Below are 24,594 nucleotides of genomic sequence, written 5' to 3'. Positions count from 1 at the left end.
AACAGCTGGTCCATCAGGTTGCTGTCAGCTTTCCTACCACTGTTCCATTTTCATCCCCACAAGCCCCTCCCGAGGTGAAGCTTCCCCATTTGCCCCGGGTCCACCCCAAAGCATGTTTCAGCTTTGGCCCCAGCCCCCGTTCCCCTCATGGTTCGGGGTGCCGTTCTACATGCTCTTGGTGGCTCAGAGACGCCATGCTGCTGGTCTGGTGGCATCTGCGCCTCGGTACAGGGTGAAACACTTTATCCTGGCAGGGCCAGGCTCCTTTTCTGTGTCCCCTCTAGCTGGTTTTGGTCAGGTTTTGGCCACGTTAGGTCACAGCAGCCACTGTGGAGGGGAGGCTGGGCAGCGCTGGCTGCCAGCACAGCCTGTGGTGACAAACGAGCTTGTTGTCCTGCCAGAAGCAGTCTTCAGATGTAGCTGTCTCCTTGTTTTTGTTAATGTCTGCTGCTAAAACCATTGGCAAAGGAGGGGGGGAACAGAACGGGGACTGATTTTCAGAGTTGCTCTTAAATTGTCTTCTCTACCCCTTCCCATTCTCCCAGCATACACCATTTCTTACCTGTTTTTAAGTGGCCCTTCATCATTTACCCTAATGCAACCTACATTGTATACCTGAAATGTATGTCTACATGGTCTAGAAATATAAAGCTGTCTTTTATATTTTTTCTGTTCATTTTAGCTTGGATCAGTTGCTTGTCTCAAGCTTGGACCAGCAAAAACTGCAATCTGTTTTGTCAGCAGTAGTACCAAAATGTGATGTTGCTGCTATGCTCCAAGAAGTCAAAGCACAAGTAAAGGTAAAAACCAGAAGATAAAACTAGATTACTGGTGGTATTTTCAAGGGTTTTCTTAATGGCAGATAAAATCTCTTTCAAACAGTTTTAGAGCTCCTCCAGTAGTTCTGCAGTAGGTTACAGTTGATGGTAGTTTTACTAATGCTGGTTTTTGAATGCCTGCTATAAACCCAAAATAAATTTTAATGGCTTTTATATAAGAAGGGCTATTGTTTGTCCAGTGCAAAAGCAGTTTTGAGGCACAATAAATAGACCTATCTTAAGTGGGGAAGTATGCCTCCATTTGAGTCGTCATTACAGCTGAGAAACTCCTGGGTTTGCCATTAATTGCACATCAGAATTTAACTTTCCACCAACCATCTGGGTCAGACTCACTTTCCCCACCACTCAAGGGAAGATCTGCTTCTCTCTGTGCCTGGAAGCACCCGCCTTTTGCTAGAAGCTGTGATCACGGAAATTGAGTTTATTTTGTTTAATGCTGTTTTTTTTTCACCAGAATGCTGCTGCTGGAGGGTTTGTAAGAGACTCCTGTGACCTTTTTGTTCTCTTCTGTGGAAACTGGTTATTGAATTAGGATAACCTGCTTCATTATCTAGACATTTAAAGAAGGCCTCCAAAGTGAAATGATTGCCAGAACATTACTTCTCTATTTGCAGTGTTTGTGTTTGTGTTTTTGGGATACATCCACATCCTTTTAAAATCAGAACAGAAGTTGATAAAATAATGACAGCACTGGAGGGGAAGCTGCCATCTGGTCCGCATAACTGCTGGCTGAGCTGCATTTAGAGCGTTCCTGACAAAGGTTGCTGTTTCAAACATAGGGCAGGCTGGGGGGAACAGGACCTCTGCAAAATACCCAGCTTTACCTCCTTCCAGGGACAGCATAGCTGAAGCTTGCAAGTCCCAAGAGCTTGGTGAGCCAAGAGGGTTTAGTAGCTTTACTGATAAAATTAGGACTGGATTGTACTGCTGGCGGAAGGTAATTAAGTGTTCTTTAAAGTATTTTGCATGGGGTCTTGGAGAGATTATTTATTTATGCCACTTTTCAAAGCTTGAGAACTCAAATATTTATAAAGCTGAATGCTTTTTGGAATGCACTTCTTGTCTGCATAGTTTCTTATCCATATTTAAGCCCAGTATGGCACGTACACTGGAAAATGTTATGCTAGTCAAATGCTGGATTTGAATGTACAATAGGACAGTTCTTCATAGTTATGCAATTGCTGAAAAATGAGATGGACTGCCTGATTCTGCCTGAGAGCTTCCCTGGGAAGGGTTTGTCATCATCTTTGCTCTGAACAGTGCCGAATTTACTGCTAGCATTTAGTAAGTGCTACTATATATATAAAAAAATAAGTATACGGACATTTTATTGTTTAAATCTCTATGGCCAATGATCTTTGGCTAACAGGCTAAACAGAGGTGATCACTGGAGACCTTTTGTGTTCACTGTGTGGCCAAGTATAGCAGTAAGCATCAATAACCATATCTATGTACTATGGGGCATACACGTGCTGGCTGAGGACAGCACTGAGAGCTGAGGAGGGAGGAGATGTGCAACCTCGGCAGTGGGAAGCTGGGGCTCAGACTGTGTTGCCGACTGGCCCAGGACATGTGGTCCTTGAACAACCCTCTAACATCTGAGCCTCTGAATATTTTTGTTTTTAATTCTTTTTTCCTTCTTACCCAGTGTAAGCAAATTAAGTTGTGGTAGCAACAGTTGGAAAGAACCTGACCTCTTAAACAAAAAGGGTTGCTATAGTACTTAACGGTCAAAGATCTGTGTATGTTTCCATTACCCTCACTGCTCTTTGAAAGGGGCTAGCCTAGGTAACTTAACTGATATTATTATTTCTAGCCTAACATAAAGCTGTTCTCACTTGAGTACAGGTGAGAAGGGTCTTAACATCTACAGGAGACTGTGGGCTAGGGTGTTCAGCCCTGACTGCTCCTGTCTCCTCGAGCACTGATGGATCAGTGATGTGGATCAGGATGTCATCGGTTTCTGACATTGGCTCTGTGCATTGCAGGGATGCCTCTAATGCACAAAATCTTCCACGGCCACTATTTGGCAAAAAAGCATGCAGTGATACCAAGAATTTGACTGTTTTTTCACCAAAAAATGATAATAATCTGTGGTTCCCTGTGCCTTTTGAAACAAAATCAAAAGGCAAACGCTGAGTTAAAATGTTTAGTGAGCTAATATGTCATTTAAAGCTGAATAGATTAAGAGGTTGGTTTCTAATGATGTGCCATTAATTTTAGTGTTGGCAGTTTCTGGAAATTACTGAGGTTGGATGGGATCCCAGGGAAAAGCTGAGAGACCTGCTTTCTACTCCCCACTTCTGACACTCTGCCCCACAGATGGTTACTATCCCCTTGCTCCACCAAATGCCTTCTTACAGTCCCCTTTGCACCACAAAACGTGGTCTCTGTAACAGCGTCTGGTTTTGTCCTAATAACCTTCATAAGACAGTGCCAGACTTGCTGGACAGAGCTGCTTCTCTCTCATGGCAAATTCTGTATTTTGGCAGCAGGCCATCACTTCGAAGAAATCAGCTTTGCACCTTTGGTCTGGTCTGGAGCCAAGTTCAGCCCTGGTGCAGACGTGCACCAGTCCCTTTCCTGTGCTAGATGCTCCCATTTCCACAACAGCACAGCTTAGTCCCATTTGTACCACTAATAGGCTCTTTACTTTCATCTCCCAAGTCAAGCAGTTTCTCCTGCTGTCCAATCTACCCTTCCCCAGCTTCAATTTGTAGCCCCTGCCCCTTGCAAGATTGTCCAGCACTGCTGAGAAGAGGTTGATGCAACTGTCCTTCATTATATCTTTGTAACTGCCTTTCAAGAAGAAGGAGAAATGGGATAACAGAAGTGTTAGCAATTCCCTGGAAAGTACAGTGCTTGGTCCAGAAAGGTGTATGTGGACTATTGAGTTTTGACTGCAAAAGGTCAAGTAAAGCAAAGTTGATAACAGTGTGAAAATTAGGCTACCCAAGGTTTAATACCCTTTCGCTATCCTAATTTTGACTTTGCTTTCTAGGTTTGAACTGACTGAAGAAACCTTTGCTGTCACCTGAGTTCTCCTATTATGGCTGCTAGTCATCTGTAGCATGAGCAGAAATACGCTTAATCTCTCAGTTTCAATTCCTTGAGTTGCTTCTTTCACCTGCCATAATCTGTGGATACTGGGAATTTGTCATTTGTGTGGGAACTTGGTCTTGATCTTTGGTTTTGTTTTTTTCGCCTTCCCCTTCCCCTCTGTCTCCCATTTTTCTGCTAGAGCAAGGAAGACACATACTTCGTAGTCTTGCACAAAGAAGAAGGAGCTGGCCTGGGATTTAGTGTTGCTGGAGGAATAGATCTGGAACAGAAATCAGTCACAGTAAGTGATGGCTGCAAGTCATTTTTTGAAAAGCTCACTTTAAAGCAGGCTGGTGATTAGATCAAGTGCTCATTTATCAAGACTCACCACAAGTCATTCACAGTCATAAAACAGTGTCTCTCAGAGGCGGCTGCATACCATCTGCTACTGAAATCACAGAGTGTCTGGGAAGCATAATTTTTATTATTGGAGGTGGATGTCAATTATGTTTTTGGTCTTCAAAAGTTGGTTACTGGATGGGATTGGCTAGATCTAAGTCCTATTCACGTAAATAAAATTCTGCACACAGTTACAGTGCATGCAACCTTTTAGGGGACATTTTCATTCCCAGCCCTTGAAAGTAAACTCTGTGCAGCAAGTTTTTGAAGGATTTTGCAAATCCTGAGAATGACTGGTTCAGACCTCGGCAAACATTCTGGATTTCATGTCACAAATTTGGTTTGGTGTTACTAAGACCTGTGGGTGGTCAGTAAATGAGGGTTGTTGTTTTGTTCGTAATTTTTGGTTTGTTTTTTTTTTTTTAAAGTCTTATATTGCATTCTGAACCAAAGATACTGTGTGCCATTAAGTGATGGTGTGCAAAAAGAGATACCAAGCAACTTACATACTGTTCAAAACCAGATTGGTGAGACAGAAAGGACCAAGACAACTGGTGTCCCGTGTGACAAATTTTTTTACGCAAGATAGGCATTTAAACTGTGCCCTGAAACAGAGAGATCCATTAAGTGCTGAGATTGGAACAAGGGTATGTCCTTGGTCTTTGGGGCCTGCAGCAGCCCTTGCAGGAATCTTTTGTGGTTTGATCTTAGACAAGACCAATATTAGTAAATGTGTTTTACGTAAGCAGTCATTGAGTTAGAATGTGGTCACAGTCTAGGGAACAGACCACATCTCTCGCTACAGTTTGTGTTCCCTGTCTCTGGCCCAAATGTATGCAGTGTGAGCTGTGAGCAAGGGGAAGGCTCAACAGCGTCCCAGCCCAGAGAGACCCTCACCTAGAGGCTGGGATATTGCCTAAAAATATGATCTTGAGCTCTCTCAGGCTGAGTAACTGATGAATTCTTCTCATGAATGCCATCAGCCGTGAGACCAAAAGGGCATCAGCTCCTGGTCTTCCCAGATTCTCTTTGTTCGGTGTGTGTAAAGCATGTTTCTCAGCTGGGGAGTGTTTTAGTGTCCTTGACCCACTGGGAATCTGGGTCCCAGCTGAATTTAGGGTTGGCATTGGGTGCTGAGCTGCTTAGATGGACTGTTCTGCCCACACTTTGGTGTAGAAATAGAAATGCCTAGTGAGCTTCAAGGTACTGAGGAGTTGAGCATGTGAGGGAAGGCAGCAGATGTTTTGGACACGCCACCTGTACTCCACTTACCTCTTGCGTTTGGGTGTCTGCATCTGTCATTGGGGCTGTTATTCCAACTTTGAATGCCTGCTTAGGCTGGCTGGAAATTTATCTCCTTGGATCTGTAGGGTTGTGGCAAGTGCCCATCTCAGCACAGCCCTACAATGAGAGGGAACAGGAGCCAAAAGGCTTCTGATTCCTCACTCTTGGTCTGGGTATTAGGATAAATTCCTAGAGAAAATGCCATGCAGAACTGTGTCCACAGATTTGCTGCCTTGAGCCATTGCCCAGTGGACCTAGAACTGTGTGCATGGGAAGCCGTGTTCTGGCTGCTACAATTACAGTGCCTGATAGGCAAGACTTTAAATACCAAGTCTTGAGTCTTTTAGTCAGTTCCTTTCTGTAAATGGCACACATCTAAATCTCAGCTGGACTTGCTGGAGTTTACTCAAATTTTCATCGGCTCTGGATAGGATTTCTCTAGAAAAAATGCATTTCAAGTCACTAAATCATTCCTTTGCATCTATTTGCATGGTATTTGATCAGCCAAATTGAGATGGACAATTAAACACTTGTACAGCTGCAGTAAGTCAGAGCCTTTCTTTGCACAGATGTTGTGCACAAGTGTGCATTTGAAAACAGCACAGGATGCATGTCCCAAACAGTGGGAGTTTGGGGAATGGATGTTGCACACTGCAATGTTGTTCTTGTTGTTTGCTGTAGCACAGATGTGGATTTAACCTGTGTGTCACCTGGAAGTATGTTAATTGAAGACCTTTGAGGAGTTCAGTGAAAGCATAAGCAATTTGCGATATTACATTCTCTGGCTGGTTTTGGTTGTCTTTGGCTTAGAAATGACTGTGCAATAATGTCATCTTTTCCTCTGCTTTCTCCCCCATCCCTAACAGCAGTTCTTGTCCAGTCACTTAAGCCTTAGTATTTGAGGGTGTTTGTTGGAGCAAATGTTGCATGGGTGATGTCCAAGCAGTGGGCACTGATTGTAAACTTTGGTAGGGACTTGTGTTCTCCTTGGCCTGTAGAGCGCTATGTGTGGTCATGAGGTTAAAGCACCCTTGAGTTCAAATCTTTCTTGTAGGTCCACAGAGTGTTTTCAAAGGGAGTGGCATCTCAAGAAGGGACTATTCGTCGAGGAGATTTTGTTCTGTCAATCAATGGCAAGTCTCTTGCAAGCTCAGTCCACGGGGATGTCCTGAATGCTCTTCATCAGGCAAGACTATACAGCTATGCAGTCATCGTCATCCAGAAAGAAAAAGGCAAAGCAAACAATTCCTCCAGACTTGAGATATCAGCTACTGGCAGAAAATGTGTGGGGTCTGGAAAGGATGTTTCCATGGAAATAGGAACAGGTATGATCTTTGTCCAAGAACAGTTGGAAGGATTTCCTCGTAGAGCAGACTGAAGGGAAAAATGTCCATGTGTTTTAGATTAAAAGCGTCTGTGCCTTATGTGATTGAAGGGAGCAAATGAAATTACCTTTAAATTTTATTTGTTCTCTTTGGAGCCTAAATACAGTTTGGGTTGGGTTGTTCTGGGTTTTTTTTTTAATACCATAAGTAGGCAGAAACTTAGGACATTTAGGGCCTAATCCAATTTCTGCTAAAGCTTAGTGATTCCACAGATTCTTCCAATCCAGGATAAACTCCGTTTAAGTAATAACAGTAGTCAGTACAAGAAAGCAAACAACAAAAAAAAGAAAAAAAAAACCCCGACAACCTCAAAGAAAACCCCAGGCCCTGCAGCTTATTATGCAAAGAGACTGAACTTGCTCTTTGTAATAGTAGATTTCATACCGTTTCTACTAAAACATAGGAAACAGGGATAAATGGTTTAAGTGGAAATGTATCAGTGGAATGGCAAGTTCCTGTTTGGGAACAAGACAGCATTTTAGGGTGGAGGCTGCACTTGGGATGTTACAAACAGATCTCACAATTTTTTTTTTAGAATTAAGACACAAAACCATTTAGTACCTGTCTGTACACTGCTGCTTCAGGAGCGGGGGACGACCTGCTTCAGTCCCACACTGCTGCAGCATCCCTGGGAGGGAATGGGCAGTGGTTACAGTTTATTGCTGAGAGACTTGGTGATGTGCCTTCCAATACCAGGCACTTAGCTGAGACCACCCCAAGACCAAGGCAGAGAGCTGCCACTCACCCATTTTAAACCCCTTGGCTGTAACCATTACCGTTTTTTCTTTTTTCTGCAGTAGTTTTTATTGTTTTCTGCTTTCACTGAGTTTTATGGTGTAATACAGCTTTGTAATACAGCTTAAAAGAAATAGGAAACACTCTGTAAATGAATGGATCAGCCTTTCTGGAATTGCTCCCGTGGATATAATATATGTAATTACATCAGAATCCCTTTACACCTTAAACTCCCTGCATCCCGCACATTGGTAAATGCAGAATATCTACTGAGTGCAGGCACTAGGGGGCAACATTATCTCATAAACACCACAGTATTGGCTTATTAATATAATTCTGTCCTGCAAGGCAAATCACATCTTCAGATGTTTTAGGTAACATTTAAAGTTGTTTGAGATAATGGTAGCACTAATTTGTGATAACACGGACTGCATGATTTGTACATTCACACAGGGCAAAGAGGGTCCTGTTTTCCAAAACTGCAGATTTATTTCCTCCTAAGCAAAATATATTTTATGTCATCTACAGCAATAGTGCTTTCTAAAAAAATCTGCTATTTAGGAGGCAGGATGCAGCTACAGGTAATTATAGTTATTTCCATAGATATGAGACCAGAAACAATTATTCACACTAGTGAGTGGTTACAAAGTTTTCCTTAAGAAGATGGAGCATGCTTGTTTAATGTAATGTTCCATTCATTACTGTTATTTAAAAAGATGTGGTTCATTGAATAAGCAAGTGGAAACAAGGGAAAGAAAAAGAAACACTCTCCACTCACTATTTTTGTGAATTTTCAGCTGTTCTGTTGATGTTTAGAGTCTTTGCTAAGTTTCCTAAGCTTTCATTTTGCCAAAAAAATGTCTTGACAGGTGTTGTGGTTTAACTTGGCAGGCAGCTGGACACCACACAGCCGCTCGCTCATTCTTCCCCTCCCCAGTGGGATGGGGGAGAGAGAATCAGAATAAAAAGTAAAACCCGTGGGTTGAGATAAAGACAGTTTAATAAAACAACAGAGGAAAAGAATAACAATAATGATAATAATAATGGTAAGACAATATACAGAATATACAAAATGAGTGATGCACAATGCAGTTGCTCACCATCAGCTGACCGATGCCCAGCCCATCCCTGAGCAGTAATCACTCTCCCCTAGCCAACTCTCCCCCGAGCATGACGTGATATGGTCTGGAATATCCCTTTGGGCAGTTGGAGTCAGCTGTCCTGGCTGTGCCCCCTCCCAGCTTCTTGTGCACCCCCAGCCTTCTCACTGGCAGGGCAGTACGAGAAGCTGAAAAGTCCCTGACTTAGTGTAAGCACTGCTCAGCAACAACTAAACCATCAATGTGTTATCAACATTCTTCTCATACTAAATCCAAAACACAGCACTATGCCAGCTACTAGGAAGAAAATTATCGTAGCCGAAACCAGGACAGTCGGTTTTTGTTGAACATGTGAAACGAAAATGTCTCTGTGCATGAATGCATTTTGTACTGTCTCCCCTTCACAGCTGCCGCAATACACATTCACTTCTGAGAAACTGGGTGACCACATGTTTTAGTCTGAATATGAACTGAACTCCGAATTGCTTTGTCACTGCAGCAAAAACAAAACCAACCAAACACAACTTGCAATTTACTGTTAACTGCATAACAAGATGCTGTGTATGTTCTGTCACAGATCCAAACCTGGATATGAATGATGTCATCTGTGTTGAATTATTGAAAACTTCTGCTGGCTTGGGGTTCAGTCTTGATGGTGGAAAAGCTTCCATTGCTGGAGACCGGCCCTTGCTTGTAAAAAGAGTATTTAAAGGTACTACAGACATGCAGTGGATATTATCCCAGTTTCCTTTTGTGCATTGTACAGACATTTTAATTCTTGGACTCAGGGGTTTTTTTTGAAGCCAGGGTGGTTTTTGTGGCCCTCATTTATTACCTCGTACTTGCCAAAGTGATCAGTAAAAACCCACTCCCGGGAATGGCTAGGAATTGCATCTGCTAGTAAATGTTTGTGGAGCAATCTGATATACTAAATAAGATGCAGTTCCTTCCTGGGCTTGCCGATTGTTCTAGACATTAAATTAGAGCAGCAATATCATGGTAACAGTTTGAGAAGTTCATGACTTACCCAATTCTCTTTTCTAAGAGAAGCGCAGTGCAGATAAACTACTAAAAAGATTTTCCCCGTCTTTCCTAAAGGGGGCCTATAGGAAAGATGGGGAAAATCTTTTTAGTAGGGCCAGCTGTGACAAGACAAGGGGTAATGGTTTCAAACTAAACCAGGGTAGGTTTAGACTAGATATGAGGAAGAAATTCTTTACAATGAGGGTGGTGAAACACTGGAACAGGTTGCCCAGAGAGGTGGTGGAGGCCCCATCCCTGGGAACATTCCAGGCCAGGTTGGATGGGGCTCTGAGCAATCTGATCTAGTTAGCGGTGTCCCTGCTCCTGCAGGGGGGTTGGGCTGGATGACCTCTAGGGGTCCCTTCCAACCCAAAACATTCTATGAAATTCTATAAACAGTGTGGTTCCAAAGCACCATCCTGCATTAAACCCCATTATCAATTTCATATTTTTTTGTCATAATTTTTTGTTGTTGTTGTTAAATATCAGTATTAGCTTTTGCCAAGAATGCGTGATGTTCGTTTTCAAAAACTGCCACTCTTGGATGCTTTGTTTGTCAGCAGGTAGTCAAACTCATATTAACCATGTACAGAAGGGAAACCAATCCCAGAACTATGCTGTCATTTTAACACGTTTTAGTCTGGGATTCAGGTTAGTGAAAAATACAGCAATTCCTAAAGGAAGATGAAACTCTCAATGAAGATGCGGGTGCACAGCATTGTAAAGGATCACTTTCCAGAGCTTTATTCTCTCATCAAGGAAAAAATCAAACTGATATTTCCTGAATTGCTTCTCAGTTTCTCTTTGTGTGTTTGCTTTCCCCTCTTTAGAAATTGATTCTGGGGGTAAAGAGCGTGTTTAATTTTTGAGCTCATTAATCTATATGCTTAGATACAGTCCTTTTCCCTCCCCTCCCCATGATGGCTGATGTTAGTCAAGTTATCATTACAGAAAACATACTTTCATCAGCAGTGAAGGGTGTGCCCCTCCCTAGGAGCTGTTCCTGTGTCTCGTGTGTTTGTCCTAAGTTTGCTACCCGTGTTTGCTTTGTTCATCCCTATTATCTGCATTATCTGCTTACTACCACAGCTACAGAGAGAATGTACAGCATGTTTCATGCACTCATGCTGCTTCCTTCAAAAACAGACATTTTTTCTGAGAACAAAGATTTATCTTGGTTAAAATAACATTTTCTGTGAGATGCAGGATGGGGTAGATTGCTAGAGCTGAGCTGAACATAAGAGGCTTGTACTGAAATTGCCACTGTTGGAAAAATGGTTTATTTGCTGTTGATAATGGTGGAAAGCAAATTTTTGTGGGTTTACTTTTTTTTTTTTTTTTACACACTGACTTTTCTCCACTTTTGCTCCTAGGTGGTGCTGCGGAGCAATCTGGAAACATAGAAACTGGAGATGAAATTCTTGCTGTTAGTGGAAAATCATTACTTGGCCTCATGCATTACGATGCCTGGAACATTATTAAATCTGTGCCAGAGGGCCCTGTTCAGTTACTAATCAGAAAACACAGAACTTCAGTATGATGGAAGCACTACATCTAATCACACTTGCTAAGACAAAACATTTAAAACTGGCTAGAAGCTGTCTTTGTTTCTAAAGCCACACAGAAGTGTCTTAATGCTCTACCAAGAGGTGCTAAGAGCCTTGGAGAACCACTGAGCAAGCATGTGATGAGCATCATAAAATCTCACCTAATTATTGGGGATAAAGGAAGCCAAATGTTAGAGACATTTTTGTATTATGTGGCAGTTTTAATGGAACTTCAAGACCTCTCCTGGGTTTGGTTTAAAGTATTTTGACTGAGATAGATAAATAACACTGTGCCTGTCCCTGATATTTTTAGTATCTGCAGAGTGTTGGGAGTATAACTTGTTGGTTGCCATCCTGTTGACAAGGATGGGTATTTAGACTGTACTATATCACTTCGCTGTAATAAGACTTTAGGACACTTACTTAGGGTCTGGTCCTTTGTTGTAATAAGAGAATGTCTGGAACAATCTCACTTTATTCTTCTAAGTCCAGTTTTGCTAAAAATGCATGACAAGAGAGTATAATTTTGCACAACTTTTATGCCTAAAACGTGAGCGTTTTATTGTGAAGCTGAAAAATCTTCTTAAAACTGATGAACTAACTCAGCATCCACCACGACTGAATCTGCTCTTAGATGCAACTTGTATCTGAAAGCACTTGGCATTAATGTGGTAGAAATCTTGAGCAAGAAAATCATGCCCAAATAATAGGTGATTGTCCACCAAGGTGTAGACTGAGTTGTTAGTTGTGATTAAAATGGGAGCGATAAAAATTGGGGTCTGAATTTTCAAATTTAGGCTTCTAATGTTAGGCACCTTTAAAATATATATATATTTTTAAAAGAGGGATAATTTTAGGTGCTGAGCACTTGCAGATCCCACAGACTTCAGTGATCGCTAAGTACGTTTGAAAGCCGGGCTGCTTTTATTTGGCTACAAGAGCTTTAGGGCTGCCCGACTTGAAACAGTCAAGCTGGAAAATGGTGGTCTAAGGATGTGGATTATAACAGATTAAATATGAACTGGCCATATCTGTGGTGGCTTTTAATCGCTCTTTTTTGTTTTCTCTTGTCCAGTATTTATTTTTGCTTGTGTGAGAGTGGGTGAGGATGTGTGTGGAAGACATCAGTGTGCCCGGCCACATCAGGAATGGGCTGATGCTGAGGGTTCTGGATGGTAAAACGAAAAACTGTTTGTATAGATGGGAGAAACCATACAGCAGAACTGAAAGGGTTGCAATGCCACAGGCGCTTAGTTTGGATTTTCTCACCTCTACTCACAGTAGAGGTATCAGTAGCAGGCCATGCTGCTGAGTGTTATTTATAGTCTGCTGTGTCGGGAGGAGAGTGTGTGGGCGCATGAGATTAGGCTGTGTTATTTCTCTTCCTACATTGGGGATAGCTAAACAGCATAGAAGAGATACAGGAGGAAATGGGCCAGTGTCCCTTATCAGCTGAGAACAAGTTGTTTGTTCCAGAGTGCTCAGGTTGTTTGTCACGTTAGGCTGGAGACCGCTTGCAGCCAACATGCCCAGGGTGAAAAGCTCTCAGCCTGGAGCCAGTCCAAATCTGAAGTGCTGCCTACAGTTATAGTGAGCCAAGATGCTGCGTAGCTGTTACAAAAAGGTCTGGGCCTGTCACTTGGCCCTACCCCAAGGTCATGCTATAGTTCCATTTATTTACATGTATTCAACAGTGCTTGGAGCAATTGCTTCCAGGTTAGTGGAGCACTTGCTTTGGTTCATTTCTGTGACAGCTTCATTAGACTGCACCTCGGGATGTGCAGGGGGAAATTCAGTTCTGCGAGGCAACCCGAGACCAGGCAAGCAGAAAAGCTGTGCAATGGTTGCCTGAAAATGAATATATTTAATTCTTTTCCAGTGACATATTAGCATGTGAATCCAGGGGGAGATGCAGCTTTTGGTTATGGGAAAGGCAGTACTGTACATAGCCCTACAGCTGCTGTGCCTGCAGGATTTCTGTTGAAACTAATTCAGGTTCAGTGCTGTGAAATGGCTGTGAAGTTGTGTCCCCTTGCGGCCCCAAAGCTCAGCAGCTCTGTTGGGACTGGTCCTTGCCTCCAGCCACCTCCGTGGTGGGAAAGGCTTCAGGAGGATGGATGCAGCACTTGGGGTCGGAGGACCACACTGAGGTTGCAGGCCTGTGCTAGGATAAAAGAGGTTACACCTGCATATTTGCTGAAAAACAGGGAGAAGACATTTGGCAATGACAATTAAATGGTGAGGCCTTGTTCAGGAATGACCAAAATCTGACTGTAGTAGTGTGTATAATAGATACATAAAATGCATGTGGAATTTAATGCAGCATAGTGAATACATACCTGTATACGTATAATACGTACAAGTGCAGTACTGACTTTTTGCTACTTTAATGTGGTAAATCACAATTGTGTTTTATGAAATGGCATTTTTTTTCAGTCCACGTTTTGAAGTTTTGGAGGTTCCAATGCAGGGAGGCATGTGTCTCCCTCACTCCTAAACTAGTATGAGCTCAAAGGTAAAGTCTTCGTTTTGTAAATTAAACTTAATTTGAGGTGTCTTAAGATGATACATGGTGAATATTTTCAGATGCTTATTTGCAGGTACTGTTTATTGTGAGTGATTTAGAAGGCTTTAATTTTTCACTAATCTAATACTGTTCGGTATTTTATTTTACATGCACGTAGATATGTGTTGGCTGAATAACAGCAAAAAGAGATGGGGATTTTTGTGTGTGATTCAGTAGTGGCTATAATTTAAAAGGTAGGTTTAATGTTTTAAGTCTGGTAGTTACTATGGGTAGAATGATGCACTTCTCTACTAACATTACAGCAAGAAAAAGAATAGTATTTAACCCTGATTGTTTCTGTTCCTGGAAATATTTTTATTTTTTTTTTGGTGAAAGAACAAGAAACATGTTTACTGATGCTACCAGTGTTGATATGATTACAGTAGCATTTCCTGACATCTCTGTTGGGCTGACATTCCCCATAAAAGCCCCAGGATTTACGCAAGACAGGTCTGCTTCGTTACAAATGGGATGGGTAGACCAAACAGATGTAGTGAACCTTTGGTTATGTACATGGCAAAGTAAACCTTATTTTTCTGAGAGCCTGGTTGCACCAAAATGACAGAGGGCATTGCATTAGTTCATCATCAGTATTCAGTAGCTTCACGAGCATTTTTGGCCTTGCCTTTTGCTTATCGGTCCCCATGGTGATTCTTTGCCATACCAGAGGGTTGGCCAAGGTCTAGGAGAGCGGCGACTCTCCAGAGACTTGTAGCTGCATCTTGAATACTAAAAAATGGGGATAAAATTATGGACTTAGTCCGTAACTCTTCACCAGGGACCTGAAGGCATTCCAGATAAGGCAAATATGCTCCTCGATGGAGAAGGCCTGGTGGGGATTTTGCCGCTTCCAGGCTTGGGCACCTCAGGGTGCACATCCTGAATGTGAGAGCAGGCTCTGGTGCGATGCTGCCGTTGCATCTTGTGCAGCCTTTTGTACCTGGAAGCTCTTTCTGGCTTCTGTGGGGACTGCATCTGTATTAAAAACTGTGAGATTAGGCCTAAATCAGGGAGGGAACAACATCTGATCATTTTCTTGCTTTTTTGTAAAAAAGAAAAAAAAAAAAAAAAAAAAGAGGGCAGATAAGTATTAATAAGCTGTTGAGTGATTCATATTTTCTAATGACTCTCACTTAAAATTAACCCTTGTTAATGTTCTGCAGTGGTTCTTGTCAAAATCTGAGGGAACTGTTCCCAGGCGGGAATGTTTACCTGCTTCTACATTTAGGGCATGTAAATGTACACATGGAAATATTGAGGAGCAGTAGACTAGATCATGTGAGAAACTGGGATCCCACTCTAGGTAGGTTTTGTGTGTTAGGCTGATACACTTGTATGATATTGTATATTTACACTTTTATTTATATAAATAAAACTCCTTTTAATGAAAACTGTTTAATATGCCTTGTATAATAAAAAAGTGAGTGCAATAACATGAAATAGATTGTACATTTTTCAATTTGCTGTCTCTGTTATGTAAATCTGTATCGCCATAAACTGTTTTGTTTGGGTTTTTTAGTGATTTTGAAAATAAATGGTATCCTTAGTACTCCTCTGGATACTTATTTCTGTTATACTGAAGTCTGTCTGGTCCACAGTTGGAACTGGCATCACAGGGACAAGGTTGTCCTGGAGAGCACAGTCGAGGACTAGAAGTAAAACACCACCTTCTAAGAGCTGTCATCTGGCGTGAAGAGGACTAAAGTGTTTAAGAAGTGTTAGAAGGAGGTGTTTTATAGGACCTGCTTTGGAAGATGTGCTTTGTTTTTTTCCTGCCCATGTGCAAGGACAGGGCGGAGGGCAAAGGCAAGTTTTCATTAAGAGCGGCAGTCTCTGGAGCGCGTCGCCTATGAACTGTACCTCCTGCCCAGCCCCCGGGCCGTGCGAGAATGGGTTGCACGAGGAGGGAATCTCAGAATCACAGAATGGCAAGGGGCCTGGGGAGATCATCCAGCCCAACCCCCCTGCTAAAGCAGGTTCTCCTAGAGCAGGTTACACAGGACATCGTCCAGGCAGGCTTTGAATATCTCCAGAGAAGGAGACTCCACAGCCCCCCTGGGCAGCCTGTTCCAGTGCTCTGTCACCCTCAAAGTAAAGAAGTTTTTCCTCATATTCAACTGAAACCTCTTATGCTTCAGTTTGTGCCCATTGCCCCTTGTCCTGTCGCTGAGCACGATGTGTACACACAAATGTGTATACAACTAGTCCTAGACTGGTACTGGTTGCTGTCTTCCACCTACCCTGGGGATAAACTCCCCTCCGAAACCCGAGTGAGCCAGTGGTGTGGGCCAGGCTGGAGGTAACCTCTCTGTGGATGGAGTGGAGCTGCAGTAGAGGTGGCTGCAGTGCAGTGGAGCTCACAGCAGGAGGTGGACACCACAACCTCCAAACTGGGGAAGTTTGCATCAAGTGGTCCATCTATTTACGGACACAGCTGGCTTCCCGTCACTGCATGGCAGCTCGAAGCAAGCCTGCCTCCCAGAAAGGTGAATCAGCCCGGAAAGCGCGGTCCAGACACCTTGCCCTCAGCTGCTCTGACACGGGGAATGCCAGAGGCGCCCAAAATCCCTCCCTGCCTGGCAGCGCACGGACACGTCAGCTAGTCACTGGCGGGGTAGGCTAAGCTGGAGGAAGGAGCTTGTGGGTTAAGCGTTTGCATCCACATTGCAAGCCCATGCGCATTGCTCCGTGTTGGAGAGCTGGGTTGGGTGCTCGCAGAAGCTGCAGCGCGGCTGGAAACTCCCAGCCGGCTCACGCCACGGCGCAGCCCTGCCTTCGCCTCGGTGCACGCATGGCGCTCACCTGCATCTCTCCTCCCATGCCTTGCAAACCTCACAGTTTCCTCTGGTGCACTGTGCTGCCCGAAAGGGCCGGGTGGGCTTTCCTATGTGGGGAGGAAGGCGTTTGCTTTCCCGTGCCAGTGGCGTGGATGGCATTTCTCCCTCATCTCAAGGCTTGTGCCCCAAAAGCCACTGTGTTTGCTTTCAGTTTCCTTCCCAGGGTGCCGTGTCACGAGGGTGCAAGTGAGCAAGAGTCACGTGAGGAGCGAAAAGCCCCGGCGCTTCTGCTGAATCACCCTGCAGGCAAGGCCGGCACCTGGGGCTCCCAGCCTGTCCCGTGGGCACCAGGGCCCTTTCCAGAGCTGGAGGGGAAAAGGAGGAGCGTTGTGGTATCCCAGTCCCCCATCTGCATTGGGACCCCTTTTTCCCATGTCCCTTGCAAACAGCCATGATGAGGGATGCTACACAGCCTGTGTTGTGCGGATGAGGTTGTGCGAGGCACAAACCCAGCAGTGTGGGAAGGAGATGGACAGGGAGGTGTGGGGCAGCACACCAGCCCCCTCAAGCTCGCTCCGCCACATCTGTCACTGGCTGGAGCCTGGCTTCTCCTCCAGGGCTGTATGGGGAAAAAGCAAAAAGCCATTTTTAGCCATGAAGATCTCTGCTTTCCCCTCTCCCCTGCTGTCCTCAGTGCTGGGGCAGCCTAGCCCCTCTCCCCTCTTTCAGTGACTCCCTTGTATCCATCCTCCTGCCTGTCCTCCCTCTTTCTCCTAACACATGGCGTGACCTGGGGTCAACAGGGCTTAAGCCTCAGAGCAGCCTGGGTCTTACAAGATCAGTCTTGAAGATCTTCAATTAAAATCTTAATTGCCCCAGATAGTGGCTAAGTAAAGAGGAATACAAAAGAGAGAAGACACAAGGGACTTAATCCATAAATGTATTAGTACATGTGGCTTTACTTAGCCACTAAGACGTGTGAAGTGGTAGAAAAGTACATGTAAGTTTTACCTAACTCAGTTGTGTTTTGGGGATTGGGCTTTTTCTGAAGGCCTTGAGGCATGGCCAAATGGGGAACTTGGCAAAAAAGGCGTGAGAGGTTTGCAGTTTCAGGCATGGCTTTTTTTATTCCTGTATCACTAACCTACAGAGATCAGATCTAAATGAGATAAGTAGAGACACCTACTTCATTGTTTGCAGTCATGTTTGCCATTCTGCCTGGAAAGTTCCAATTTAATTCTCATTTTTTTATGTCTTTGCCACTCTCCCGTTCCCTGCTAGCATCACTCCACACAACTTAATGTCCCAGTAGGGTCGGTGTGACTCTGGTGTGGCTGCTTATGGCTCCAAAACCTCATCTGTATTTCCTGGAATGTGTCAAAACTTCCACTTCATCATCTTTGACCGAAGGCTGGTGGTCACTGTCTCAGTCCCCAGGCGGGGGTGGTGTGAAGGAGAGCCCCCGGCGGGGGATGTCCCCTGTGGCCGGGCAGGAGCAGGTCGTGCAGTGGCTGGGTGCGATGCCTCTGCACGCAGAGAAGTGACACCGCCACAGGGCAGCGTGTGATGACAAGGGGAAGCAAAACCTCCCCGGGCCTTCCCAGTGCCCAGGGCCGTGCCGGCTCAGCCCCAGAGCCAGCCATCACTGCGGGGGGCAGGTCCACCCTGCTGCCCCTGCGCTGCCAGTCCCTCACCCTCCCCTTGAACTGGGCTGGGAGATTCAAAGCAGTTTGGTGCTGCTTTTGTTTCTTCCTTTCCTATGCTACATTGGGTTGTATTAAGGCCTCTCATAGCACCTCCACCCTCTGTCCAGCACCCCTGTATCAATGAGTGAAGAAATGAGTGGAAAGCGAGCGATGGTGCATTATCTAGGGCTGATGTCCACCGCTTCTGGTAAAGGAGATTGGGTCATTTCTCCTTGTCAAGGAGTATGGCTGAAACCGGACTGTCATCACCAGCCCTTAGCAAAAGCCCATTTTGGACTGTGCCTTTACAGAAAAAGCCAGCCATGTCTCGCTCTTTCCATGTAGTCGTGTTCCTCAAAGCACTTGACTCAGCTAAATTAATGATGATAGCGATAATTTCTAAAGCTTTTTTCCTTTAAAAACATAAAATCCCTCTCATTCAATGATCGTAAGAAAGAACATTTGATGCAACTAAGCATCCCTTCCTCAAACAAGGAGTTGCCCTCCCATCCTGGGACTAGAAGGATGTTTTCCAGCAGTCAGGGTATTTTCTGAAGTTGGCCAATACTAAAACCAGAACCTTTTTGCCTTTCCATTGATAGTCCTGTATGCACTGGCCTCACCTCACCGTGCAGCTGAATCAGTCTGATGCTGTTGCACTGAGCAAATAAGTTACCCAAAGCTGCAGTTGTTTGTATTTTTGCCTACCTAGAAAAGCCATTTTCTTGATGTGCTGGGGAGAGCCCAGCTGCTGTTCTCAAAAATTACCTCCCAAATTCCTGATCCTGGGCAGGAGGGACCTGGATGTGGCCTTGTGGCTTTGTCTCGGCTTGGTCACACCCCTTTTGGGACACAAAGGGGAGGGTGCAAGCAGAAATCTGCCCTTAATCGCCGCCACGCAGCAGGTGACAAAGGTGATCCTGGCTCAGTTCACAGAGCTGAGGGAGGAGGTATAAACATGGTACCTTGATCCAGGCAGAGTGTGATAACGCAGGCAAAACCCTACAGGCACAAGACCCTGGTGATGGGCACCATCCCGGGGCCGTCCTCTGCTCTGAGCCCCCCGGGCGGGCACTGCAGCGGTGTCATGGCAGTCACGCAGGGGTGCTGGCGTCCTGTTCACCAGCCTTGCCCAGTATTGCTGAAGGTAACTGGTTTCCTTCGAGGTTTGCAGCTGGATTGTCCCCTGCAGAAAGGTGCTGAGGCCCTTCAAGCAGCAGCAGCAGCATGGCAGAGCCAGAGGAGCCGAGCCACGTGGTGCTCCCACCGTCCTTTCCTGTGCAGGAGGGATGGCACCAAAGCCCCTGTAAGTTGAAAGGGCTGCGACAGTTTTACTTCAGGTCACTACCATTTCATGAGATAATCTCCTGTTGCCAAAGGAGTGACAGCTGCCTCCATGCTTTTGGAGGGCTTGTGGACTGGTGAGATTTGCATTGCAAAGAGACCATGCGTGAGAAGGGAGGACAGCCTTGGCATGGCTGGTTTCTTACGCCATCGTCCAGACAATATAGTGACACACTTGAGCAAAGACCCTTGTTTACAGCTGTAACAGCTTTTGGGACTATTGCTGACTGACAATTCCCGCCATCAGCCACCTACTTCATGGAAAAATCTCCCAGACTAGAAGACAACACGTCATATCCCCAGCCCTTCCTGTCCGGCCTCCTTGCACCTCCTGGGATGCGCGTCATGCCCTCGCACTGTCTCATGTCGACAGGAGGAAAATGATAAAATTAGTCCCTTCCAGCAGTATGTGCTAAAAATAATGAGCAGCATATGAGACATTGTTTTTCAGATGGCAAAAAAACATCCCACGGGTGGGGGAGAAGGAAGGAGGGAGGTGTTGTCTGTTGTCTAGCAATTTGTTTGGGAAATACCGCCTGTGCATCCAGTCTCAGGTGTGAGAGCATGAGCTGGCCAAGGGCACCGGGCTGGTTTTCGCCTGGGCTAGCACAGCGCAAACACAACCCGGGGCTGCACTTGCTGCTCTGGCAGGTGCCCACAGGCCGTGGTTAATGGAAAAGGCTACGGGGCAGCAACTCCGTCGGTTTGCTTCAGCAGGTGGGTTTGGTTTGGTTTTTTGCTATGGGGTGCTTGCGGGTGAGTCAGTCACCTTCAGACAGTGATGCCTGCCCCAGTGACGGGATTATTTTTTTCCCCCTGCCCCTTAGGGAGGAGCTGGTCACAAGCATTGTCCTCTGGCGGTGACCTGGCTGGAGAGGGGCCAGGCTGTGGCAGACAGGCGGTGAGGGTGTCTGGATGTTTTCACAAGGCTGACGAGTCTTACGAGTGTTATTGGTTTGCTGGTGGGGCTGTGCAAACACACGCTGTGCAGCACCTGCGGCAGCACTTGGCACCGGCCTGATGGGCCACCTCAGGACCGCTTCACTGATGCTCCCTGAAGTAAAGCTCTTCCAAGCCTCTGCTGGTGGCTGACTGGTTTTTTTTCCCACTGCAGATGGCTCCCTTTGTTTTTTTTTTCATTTACTAGAAACCAGAGCCTTTGACCAGGAAGCAATTAGTCCTCCTCCTCAGGCTGGGCGCCCATGTATGGTGCTCCCTGCTCACGAAGCTGGGGAGAGGCAGCAGGATGAGCCGTGGAAAGCCTTTTGATGTGCATGGCATAGCAGGTGAGGCTCTCAGGCTCTCCTCTCCACAGATACATGTCTGGGTCCCAGCTTCAAGGAAGAAGAATAAGCTCCGTGCTATCCCTTTGCTATTCCCCTGTGGTAGGCAGTAACATTTCCCCCTTTTCCAACTCCAGCTTCAAACTTCAAAGTCAAAGTCTGACCTTGGTGAAACGCTGCAATTCCTTTCTGCCTGCACCTGAGACAAAACCCTTAACTTGGGTGTCTATCCTTCATGGATCCCCAGGGACGCTCCTCCCCAAAGCTGCAATACCTCTGGTAGAGGCACTGGAGCCCGTGACACCATCCAGCTGTCCTGAGGGCAGTAGTTACTAGAAAACATTAGAAAAGGTGTCTCAAGTTTCCCATCCTGAAGTTTGAGGATATGGTTATGTCTTGTTCCTCTAAAAGTAAAAGCCTGATGTCCCAATGCATACCTACTGGCACTCTGCTGTAGTGTGTGCCTGCTGACTCGGAGGTACGGAAGGAATTTGTGTAATACGATCACACATTCAGAATCCGCAAAAAACCCTCCTGAATTATAACAAAGACTCATTTTTCTCACAGATGCTTTGTGTTTATTAGCAAGATTTCAAGACATACATGCATGGAGCATACAGCAAAACATCTGGCCCGTATCCAGAATACGCCTTAAGAAAAAGAAACTCCTGTTGACACAATCATACAGCAGATCCTTTGGAGGAGTAACAAAAGGAGTCCTAGGGAGGACATTAGCAGGCGCTTGCTCATATACTGGCACGGATTGCTTGGGACCTAGGTTTTCTTCCTGCACTCCCAATGAATGCTAGCCCTCTTGACAATGCTGAGAAGCATTAGAACACTTCATGAAAAGCAAATAGACTTTGCAGATCTAGACAGACAAAGCACTGTGCTAATGCTTAACTTGGATATCCCCATGACAATGTGTTTACGTGCATTACAGCCTGGAGTATTGGCCAGGCTCTGAAGCCCACACCTTGTTTCCTATTTCAAAACCAGCGTTCCTAATTTCAAAGCAGTGTACATTGAGCAGAATACTTTTATTCAAATACATCTCAGCTACTGATGCAAATGCTAATGCTGAATTTTCCTGAGAGTCCCAGACAGGCACGATCATTGTTTAGTGTCCTTGATGAAGACTCCAAGACTCCACTGAGCCCAGGACATACAGCGGGAGCCCTTCTGTTGAAGTTGGGACTGCCTTCGATGAACAGCTTTGCCAAGTCCCACATGGCACTAGCCTGGGAGCTGGTGTTTGGCCTAGCAGAAACTCTTTGCATTTACTTTTTAAATACCTGAAAAACCGACCTCTGTACGTCAGCAAAACACGTTACTTTGCAGTACTGAGATGAGTAACAGCTATTCTTGAAACGCTACGTTCTCACTGAAAAGGCATTAGCTGGCTTAGAGGAAGAGGGAACCGTGCATGTGGCTCAAGCCAACGGCAGAACTCCCAGTAACACCACTGGGATGGAGCTGTGTCCTCCATGTGGAAAGCAGGCAGTCGGTCAGCTTCTGGTTAGTGACATCAGTGACGAGAAGTAACAGCCATACACGGTTGGTTGTGACAGAGTGACAAGAGCTATGTAATGACAATTTTGCAAAGGCAGATTCAGAAGAGCTAACCGAAAAATTAATTATAAAGACAAACAAGAATACACTACGAGGCAAGAAAAAAATTAATTTGAACAGAGGCAGAATTCAGGAAGTGCAACTATACAGCCTTCGACAATGCCAATGTACTTACATGCAAGGGTATAGTTAAGAGAAGGAACTCCAGCCATTGACCTAAGAGGTAGCTACAAAACATGATAAGCTTCAGCCATTTTCTTGCTTGCTTGCACCCATGAAAAAATACTGTTTAGGATTGAGTCCGACATGAATTGACTAGCAGAGTTACTGTTTGCCTTGACAGTGATCAGCATGCTTAATTCAGCTCCTCCAAAGCCAGCCGAGGGTAATAACCCCTCAGTGAGACAGGCATAACACATCACCATCCACTGGATGTGATACAGCAGCTTCATCATTCCGGAACCGAAATGAGGTTGCCATGAAATGAAATGGATATAAAGTACAAGGGAAGAACCTTTACTTGTATGTATAGTTAAACATTCATCAATCCAAGGCTATTTTCCTGTACTGACTGTAACATTCAATTCTATCGATATTATTTCTTCAAAGAGAGGTAGTTGCTTTCTTTGAATAAATAACATTATCAAGAAAACTTGAGGTTCAACTTGGATTCAACTTTTAAGATCTACTTCTATTGAAGAGTTATATTGTTACTTATAAAGACACAGCAGTATTGTACTGTTCTCCAGAAATTCTTTGTAATGTTGAAAGAATCCTTCCACCAAATACTTCAATATCTGTATTTGTGTAATATATATCCCCTGTATATTATACCAAAGTATGCTCCCCTCTGTGTTGCATGAAGGATTTCCTTCATTATCAGAAAACATTATGCTCTCTTCTAGTTAATATCATGTATTTCTATGTCACGTTTTCAACATTTTTTCATCCTATTTTTTGAGCCTAACAAGTAGCATTCAATTAATAGTTCTGTGAAATACTCATTACATACACATGGGGTGCACATATTTATATTTTATATATATATTAGATATATATACTCAAAATTTTTATATAAATTAGATTAGAACTATGCAACATCACGTTAATTCATAGAATTCTAATGTTTAGTCCACAAAGCAACATCCTGTAACAAATAACCTTTCAATAAAGATAGTGGTTTACTTAACAAATTAAATAATCCCACCACCAGATCCCTGTCCAGCAGAATCCATGCTTCAGAAAACAAAAGCAGTCAGAAACCGAGCACCTGGCTTTTGCCTTGTGATATATGATCCCCTGTTCCAAGATGCTGATGCTGGTTTTTTTTTGTTTGTTTGTTTGTTCCTTCCCAAAGGTGGTCGGAGCTCCTGGGCAAGAGGTAGCTGTGGGACACGAGGACCAGAGGGAGGCTGGGGACACCAGGCTCCAGGAAGTCATCTCAGACCAGGCTGAAGGGCAAGTTCTGTCTTGCCCCAAAGTCTCCCCACTGTGTGGCGAGGGGCTCTACCCATCGATATCTTTGGTTTTTTCCCCCCACCTGGCATTCATACGCTGATAATCGCTGCAACATTCTTCAAAGAATCATGTTGCGACAGCCATCCTTCGGCGGCTGCAGGCAGCAAAAATACAACGCAAAGAGCTTCCTTCATCTCCCAGCTGTCAGTGAAGTCTCTTGTCCCAAATCCACAAAGCCAAAGGTCTTCCCCTCCTTTTCAGCACGCCGCGTCCGAGGTGGCGGGGGGCTCACGTTTCGGGGCAGAAGAGCTTTGTGAGGAGGTTCAGGATCTTCTGCCGCAGGTCCCACTTGTCACCTATCCTCCGCAGCTGCAGGGCGCACTCCACCACCGCCTCCCGCTCTGCAGGGCACACGCACGGCCGTCAGACACCTGCACCCCCTTGCACCCCCCCTGCATTTTTTAATTTTAATGAAATATTGACAATATGGTAAATATTTTTTTTTTTCCCCTCAATATGAACACGCGCGCGCACTCTGCGAGCAGCGGGTCTACC

The 24,594-nt window shown here is 44.9% G+C and overlaps 2 protein-coding genes across 2 annotated transcripts in view; one reads left to right on the top strand and one right to left on the bottom strand.

Moving 5' to 3' along the window:
* The window catches only part of PDZD2 (PDZ domain containing 2), a 149,335-nt gene extending 134,374 nt beyond the window's left edge, over window positions 1-14,961 (top strand). Inside the window, exons 21-25 of the mRNA XM_035902745.1 lie at window positions 642-800; window positions 4,081-4,182; window positions 6,619-6,889; window positions 9,362-9,496; window positions 11,181-14,961. Coding sequence (XP_035758638.1) covers window positions 642-800; window positions 4,081-4,182; window positions 6,619-6,889; window positions 9,362-9,496; window positions 11,181-11,347 — 834 coding nt within the window. The 3' untranslated portion in view covers window positions 11,348-14,961. The remainder of the gene's footprint in view (window positions 1-641; window positions 801-4,080; window positions 4,183-6,618; window positions 6,890-9,361; window positions 9,497-11,180) is intronic.
* Window positions 14,962-23,913: 8,952 nt separating this feature from the next.
* Window positions 23,914-24,462, bottom strand: PMAIP1 (phorbol-12-myristate-13-acetate-induced protein 1; the record flags this gene model as incomplete). Its single annotated transcript, XM_035902744.1, has 1 exon — window positions 23,914-24,462. A coding segment is annotated over one exon (135 nt), but the record flags the coding sequence as incomplete, so codon positions are not given.
* Between the last annotated feature and the right edge of the window lie 132 nt (window positions 24,463-24,594).

Source organism: Egretta garzetta, unplaced genomic scaffold (assembly GCF_000687185.1).
Source record: "Egretta garzetta isolate BGI_Z169 unplaced genomic scaffold, ASM68718v1 scaffold59, whole genome shotgun sequence".
In the NCBI taxonomy this organism is placed as follows: Eukaryota; Metazoa; Chordata; class Aves; order Pelecaniformes; family Ardeidae; genus Egretta; species Egretta garzetta.
Note: the sequence above shows the minus strand (reverse complement) of the source record. Positions and strands in the feature narration are given on the sequence as shown.